The 8,277-nt window shown below is 31.6% G+C and overlaps 1 protein-coding gene across 1 annotated transcript; it reads right to left on the minus strand.

Annotated features, from left to right (window-relative positions):
* Positions 1-6,867: 6,867 nt before the first annotated feature.
* Positions 6,868-8,277, minus strand: LOC104906193 (hypothetical protein). The gene has a single exon (XM_010694916.4). It carries the CDS (start codon positions 7,932-7,934, stop codon positions 7,203-7,205), a length of 732 nt encoding a protein of 243 aa, XP_010693218.2. The 5' UTR covers positions 7,935-8,277; the 3' UTR covers positions 6,868-7,202.

Raw genomic sequence — 8,277 nt, forward strand, 5'->3', positions numbered from 1 at the left:
GAATCAACCCTTCATCTTGTTCTTCGTCTGCGTGGTGATGAATTTCCGCCAACGATTTCAAGCACCATTCCAAGAAATATGTGATTTAGATTAGACAATTAAAATTTTCTTGTAATTTATCCTTTTCTATCATTCTGTTTTTTGTTTTTTTATTTAAGGTGTTTTGGTGGAGCATTATCGACGGTGTAGATGGAGCACTGTCGACGGCGAAGAGCTTTCGGGTAGGATTGGCAGCATCAGTGACGAGAACTTGTTTTGGGCTCAGCCCGTCTGACAGTAAGTATTGGTCAGACGGTCTGACCCAATACTTTTCCTTAATTTAAACTTATCATAACTTATTAAATGTTACTTTATATAGCATTATAACTTATTAAAGTTTAACTGAATATCTCTAAACTTAAATGAATATAAGAGTTTTTTTTTAAGACAAAAGGGGGTCAAGTTTCATAGGCCCATTTTTATATCTTTTGGTACCTTCATGTGATAAGGAATGTTGTTTGCCTTATGTTAAGTATTTAAGCGGGTACAAGGTCAGGCCCGCTAAATTTTTTACTAGCAGCCCAAAATCTTTCGCTCAACCTGATTCAGCATAGAAAGCTGATTTAAATTCGATAATGTTGTGACTTGTGAAGCCAATTCATCTAGATCTTTTTTTTTTTTAGATTGAGATGGTTGAATAGTGGTATCGTCATTTTATATCATATTTCGGAAATCTAGGAATCAAACCTTAGGACACTTATTTGATGAATTTCCTTTATCCTCCCATCAAATGAGTCCCATTTATCTCACTAAAAAAATTCATTTTATTTTTTTCGATCCAAATAATTGCACCCCATATTGAACAAAGATGCCCGAGTAATCGAGCATTGGAGCATGTCCAACAATAACCCCAAAAAAATATACGTATCATCCTTCTTTTTTATTAACTTTCTTTGTCATCTCACAAAAAGTTGATCATATCTCATGATCTATTTTGACAAATGTCTTCCATTCATGACTAAGAAGATAGTATCATCCCAAAATATATATAAAAAAAAAATATAAAATTTAAAGTAAAATAGATTATCATTAAAGTGTGTTAAAATCTCTAATTACATATTAGTAAAAATTATAAAAGTTTGACCTTTGGTGAAAAAAAAAGTTATCTTAGTTTACTTTGTACTCCATCATTCCCTTAATAGATTAAATTTTTTTATTAGTATCTTTAATTAAATATTAATAAAAATATAAAACTTTGATTTTTCAAATGTACATATACAATGAGACGAATCAAACAACACTCACATGACTATGTTTTATCTTATATATTGAAAACTTTTTTATTATTAATTCATTTACCTATGAATAGTGTCCAAATTAGAAATGAGAAGTCTATTAAGGGAGGAGTAGTTGTTAAGATGTTTTAATTCAAAATTTGAATTATACATTACGCATGTGGGCCGCCATTACTTGTTCTATGACTCAGATCATGTGAATAACCCAAAATAAGTCAAATAAAAAAGAAGAGTTCGTATTGTGTCGGACGAGTCCGACACAATATTCTCGTCGGACCACTTCACTTGAGTTTCAGGTAGTCTTCATTTTTTTTAGGTAGTCTTCATTTTTTTTTTTTTCAATTACTCCATTATTTATTTCAGTTGGCCTATTATTTCTTTCAGTTGGTCCATTCTTTATTTCAGTTGGTCCATTATTTGTTTCAGTTGGTATACATATTACGAAACAAGGTCCAACTGAAACGAAACAAAGTCCAACTGAAACAAAACAAAGTCCAACTGAAACAAAATAAAGTCCAACTGAAACAAAATAAAGTCCAACTGAAACAAAATAAAGTCCAACTGAAACAAAAAAATAACCAACTGAAAATGGAAAAGAGGAAAAGAATGAAGACTGAAATTAAGAATTTCATGAAGAAAACTACCAACCTCAATTTATTGTTACTCGCCACCTTTCCTTCACTCTCTTACTTTCTCTCTCCTGAAACAAAAAAACAGCGATGAGAGGAACAGTGGGTTTGGTTTGAAACTTTGAACATAGGCTCAAACATGATTTGAAGGGGCATCGAAGAGAAAAGGACAGTGAAGCGTTTCCTTCTGGTTTTTTGTACGGTAGAACCGTTGGTAACGTACGACAAACAATCCGACATGCTTAGTACCACAGTCGTGCAGTCTACTAGTGCCGGAGAATCTTTTGCTTTCGTTAACGCCGCCGCTAATGCAACGGCTATAAATACCACCAGGAGTACCGTGAGAGGGGCAGATTGGGGAAACTGTTGTTCTGGTTTAAAGTCTGTTCTTAAAACTAATGCTGAATGTCTTTGTGAAGCTTGGAATTAGAGCAACAATTGGGCTCAGCCCGTCTGACAATATGCATTGGGTCAGACAGTTTGACCCAATACTTTCACAAAAAAGAATTAACGCGAGTTCATGTATTTTTAAATCACCCTCTTTGATATATAAATATATTTGCATGCTCCGAAAAACCATAAGTAGCAATGCTCTTATACACCTCAAGTTGGAAAGTGAATAATATTGAGCTAGTTTTACGTAGAGTCTCATTATTTAAGACAACACAATCACATCGAGCTAACAAATGGGCCACAATATTAGCCGATATCTTTATATGAGAAATAAAAAAGAAGTCTAACATTCTACCATTCTACAAATGTCATGAAAGAAAAAGAAACATTCCACTGTATTGTATCTTATGCTATGTGCCCGCAAATTTCACTATAAACAAGAACATCAGTGACTGGTCCAAGGCTCCAAGCTACAGCAAAGTTTTGTTGGCATAAATTTCTACGACCATTCTCTCTTGTCGTGGAAGTCATGTTCTTACAACGTGTTTTCCTTTCTTTCTCTATCTTTATGTATTCATTTCACATTCATATTCTCCTTTTTCTACCTGCTTTTCTTTTCTTCCTTTATTGAAAAATAAAGGTATGTGAGTTGTACTATTCGAGAAAGATATTCGTACTTACTATTGGTATAAAAATTACAAAGTTTAATTTGGTGTGTTTTATAACTGTACGTTAAAATAAAATTAACAAAATGGTGTCCGTTTTAATAATAGTACTATTTTTTAACATTAAAGATATTTTTATATATTAGTAAATATATTCTGATTAAAATTTGATTACCATCAAGAGTCCAATCTTGAAAAAGAAAAGGCTAATAGAGTATAATAGTTAGAACTTATTCTCCCTTAATAAACGTGCATATTTTCATAATATCAATTTTCATAATTATTACTTGTTAAAAATATTAAAGAACAAAGTATTATTGTATTAGATAGCATCTAGCCAACGTAAGCAGGAAATGTTGCATGTAAAGCAGCAGCTTTCAACCTTGGCAACTTTGTCGAAGGCGCAACCCTTCATCATGGTATTTGTCTCGCTTTCCAAGATAACATCCAACATCTTCATATTGAAGGTGATAATGCTAAAGCTAGTCATCAATACAGTAATATGTATTTAGTCTCCCCGTGGCATAATGCTCATATTATCAACGATATTCGAGCTCTTTTACTCTCCTTCACCTCATGGACCATCTAACACGTCTACGATGAGTCAAACAAATCGGCATAATGGATAGCTAATGTAGGTCATTTAATTAGCTGATAATTATCAGTTTAATATTGAATGTAGCGTTGAATCTACTTTTCATTCTATCCTTGTAATTTGTAAATAATAAAGTTGTTACGAATGATATTCTAACTTTTTTTTCTTACCTTTATAAAAAAAATATAATCATGCAAGATTTATTATAATTTCAAGAATGTATATTAATTCCTTTACTCATAAGAGCATGTACAATGGTTGGTGTCTCTCCAACTAGCTCTCCACACTCTCTCTCCTATTCTCTCTCTTCAAGCTACTCTCAAGAGCCATGTTTAAAAACACCCAACAACAATAAAACCCTTTAAAGAGCCTCCATTCAACTTTTCATTATTTTTGGTCCCCATGTCAATAAATGAACCTCATTTCATATTATGATCAAAGTTGTATAAATTAAGTTATTCATGTAAATTAAATATAATTACAAATTAATCTTTTTCATAATTTAAGCAAAGTAGAATTTTTAAAAAACAATATATATATATATGAGTGCTTATTAAATTTTGATAAATTTGGCATGTAATGAAGAATTAACCTACAACATGAAAAACTAATTTTTAAATATCCAATATTAGGCTCATTTTATAGATAAAGGAAAATTATACTTGTTGGCATAATAATTATTACCATCTTTTTTATAATTTTTATAGAAAAGATCATTAAATGGTTGCATGAAGAAAAAAGAATTGAAGTAATTACAATAAAAAGTGGGTCCCACATATTGGAGAGCCATCTCTCCATCAACCCAAATGGTATCTCCCCCAAGAGCTCTTTGGCAAAGTGTCTCCATGGAGAGACACCCAAGACACACTCAAGAGCCCCATTGTTGGGTAAGAGGTGGCTCTCCATTTTCTCTCTCCTTGAAGAGCTAGTTGGAGAGCTAGTTGGAGAGCCCCATTGTACATACTCTAAGTAAGTGTAATGTGTAATGAATTTTTGCTTTGTCCACAATTTGTACATGTACGTGGAATTATATGATTGGGTTGACTTTTAGTGTTCAGAGGATTGCTTTGCTTCAGAGTTTCAGACCGACCTTGGCAACCTCTGTACACTGTCATGTGATAAGCTTTTAGAGGAGTATATTTTGTCTTCCCGAAAATATTCCTCTAAGAATATATAGTCAACTGTTCTTTGGGGTATCATTTTTTTTTCTCATTTTCACTTCAATTTAATCATATAATCTAATTTTCACTTCAATTTAATCATAGAGTCCAATTTTATTCTATTTTCATTTCTATAATATAGAGGAATAATGGTAGGTGTTTTGAGACTGATTTGAAGAGAATATTAATTGAATTTGCTTAGTTATTTTTTCCTCAATAAGGAAGTATATTACAATTTGTCGAAGGATTAATAAAATGTTTTCAAGGAAATTTGCCGAAGAAAGGTTGATGCCTATGTTTTTCTTTGAAAATTTTCTTTTAAAAAATGTCTAGAAAAAGAAGTGCCTTTTAATTTATTGTTCACACCAAATATTAGAAATTAAAGTAAATAGAAACATCATTATTTTCATTACTTATTCTTCTAAAACATTGTAAAAAATAGGTATTTCTCAAGAGATTAGATGAATTTGCAAAAATAATCTTTAATCTCAGGTTATCTTGAACCGGGAGATATAATTTTATGCAAAATAAACTTTATATAGAAAAAATGTAAATCGACCTTCATAATGTTACCAACTAAAATTTAGCTTTTAGTTCTTTTTGTACGAGTGCACCGTTGTGCTTCATGAAAGCAACAAGATAACAATAATTTGATAAAGGAAATGAAATGAAACCAAATTAATTTACTTGACTAACATGGTTTGCCAAGTCGTATGTCTACAAGGTTCATCAACTAATAAAGGTACCTAATACGCACACGCACACAATTAATAGAGGCCTTATGAAAATAATAAAATGAATCCTGAGTGGTAAAAACAAAATAAAAGAATAAATCATGATTAAGTGGGAACTTTAGAAGAAAAAAAAAATCTTAAGTCAAAATAATGCAAGCAACAACATATATGGAATTAGGTTAGGGAACTTGAGGTGATTAATCATATGTCAATCAGACTAAGTCTTATTGAAACTAATTTGTAAAAGGGCTGAAGTTAAAGGAAGTAAAACTAAAAGAAACCATACTTTGATGAATTTGATAGACTTAGGAGGCGTTTGGTATAATCAAATGTAAACGGGATGGAAAAGATTTGAATAAGGACGGGAAATAAAAATAATAATTGTTATGTTTAATAGTTGTCTAATATCCTAGTAGAGTGGAGAAAATTGAGGTTTATGATTAAGGAATAAAAGATAATTTGTTTCTACTAATTTGATAAGGATAACAAATTGGAGGATTATGTTTCCCTTCAAATGCGGTATTTGTTACTTAACACTCATACCAAGCATTTAGAAATGAATTAAAACGCTTATTTAAATCCGTTTCCAACATCAAATTTTTCATACCAAACACCATGTTAGATGCTAAATAGCTCAAAAACCAAAAAGTGACCACCACAATATAAAGGAACAACAAACTAGGCAATGAACTTCACTCAATAGTGGAGCTAAACCTAGTTGATCGCAACCTTTGAACATCACAAACTTCACCTAGTCAATCTCTTCATAGCCTCGACAAAAACAGTTAAATTTTTGGTAGGCAAGATAAGTAGTGCTTATCATGCTCACCCTCTACAACAACTTTCCTTGAAAGGTTTCTCTCTTTAGAATCACACAAATTCCAAGTCATTTGACTTCGACCTAAATTTATAACCTTCTTTGTATCATTCTCCAACTTCTCATTTGTGAATCCAGATCCTGTTTGAAAGGCATACTTCCTCTATTTTGAAATACGTAAAACACTTCCTTCTCTTATAGTCTAATGTGATAACTTTTTGACATAAGAGTTTCACTTATTTTAGATGAAAAAAAAGTATAAAAAGAACCTTTCATCGACTGATTGTGAAGAAAAAATATTTTTTTGTAACACAAGAAAATCACTACAATTTTTCCCCTCATCCAATTGCAAGATACAAACTATTCGTATAAAATTATGTAAGTTATACCATATTAAACAAGTGGAAAGAAAATAGTCCATTTGACTCACCCATCCTTCCATAATAGAAAAGTGTAGTACGAAAATCGAAAAGTGAAGCTCATATTCACTTCTTATTCCCTCAAATGATAGCATTCATACATTCATCCTACAAATTCAATTGTGTTCATAGTACTCCTAAGTAAAACCCAAAACAAATACAACATCAAAGATCATACCACTAAAACCAAGAGGGCCAAATATATAATATATATACTCCCATATTTATCAGAGTATGCAAAAATATCCAAAAGATAAAGAACAGAAAAGGGGGAAGATATCCAGCAATGAAGCAATTAGCTACTTTGTCCCTTTGTGCTCCATTCCATGTGGGATGTTTTATTTCAACACATCTCCTCATTCTACCTTCCTTTTCTAACCTAATTCACATGCTATTATATTTAAATTATTACACTCAAATTACAAAACCAAAAAAATGTAAACAATTGAAAAATTATCAAACAAGTTAGCAAACTTATTTTCAACTTATCAAAGAAAAGAACTTTAGAAATTAGAATCATTTCTTCCTGTTTTTATCTTTGCCAGTAGAGAAAATTGAACCAAACCCAAAAACTTTCCCAGTTGGAACATTAAGAATTGGATTAACTTGCATAATCCCAGAATTAAATGATGAACCACCATAATTTTTCTTCAATGGAGGTTTTTGATGATTTGAATTCTTCAAAGAATTCTGTTTTCCATTAACATTTTGATGATTTTCATCCTTTGAAATCAATGATCTTTTAGCACTAATTGTTGAACCAGTTGATTTACTCCTTGATAAAAGAGGTAAAGGACATAATCCTCTTTTATAAATACTCCCACAATTCAAACTTTTGCTCCTTTTAAAAGTCCAAAATGACTTACTGTTATTACTGTTATTCCCCTGTTTTTCCTCTGTTTCTTGATTGCTATTAAGAACAGAGGAAGGTGGTGGCAATGGAGGTAAGAAAGATGAAGATGAAGATGGAGAATAAGATTGAGATTTTGACATAATGGGTATGTTTCTTTTCTTGATTTGAATTGGTAGAATTACACCATTTGCAAACAACTCATCAGCTAATGAAGCTTCTTGATCAGAGCTTCGGCGCGTAACGCAGAAATCGAATTCATAATCAAGAAGAGAGGATTTCAATGGTATATGTGGTTCAATGGGTGTAATTTCGGAGTTTTTTAGGTCATGTGAGAATGAAATTCTTGGACTTATTCCCCTACTTGAAGGATTTTCAGTGAAAAGCTCAACAGCCATTGTTTTGTGTATCAATGAAAACAGAGAAAAACAGAGGAAAAACAGAGAAAAACAGGGGAATTTAGAAAGTGAGTGAGAATTTATGGCTAAATAATGAGTTTGAGAAGTTGAAGAAGGTGGGTTTTGTCAAAGTTTTGAATTTTATGGAAAAATGTGTAGTTGGGAGGCAAAAAGATTGCTTTGTATGAATCTTAGGAAGATTTTGGACTTTGGAAAATAAATGTAGACTTAGTATTTTTATAGGAGTGAGTGGCACGAAGAGATAAGAGTAGTGAGAGAAGGGTTGGTGATATGAAGATATGGAGTAGAATTCTAGAGGGATTATTAGCAAATAATTTCATTT

Source organism: Beta vulgaris, chromosome 2 (genome assembly GCF_026745355.1).
Source record: "Beta vulgaris subsp. vulgaris cultivar EL10 chromosome 2, EL10.2, whole genome shotgun sequence".
Classification (NCBI taxonomy): domain Eukaryota; kingdom Viridiplantae; phylum Streptophyta; class Magnoliopsida; order Caryophyllales; family Amaranthaceae; genus Beta; species Beta vulgaris.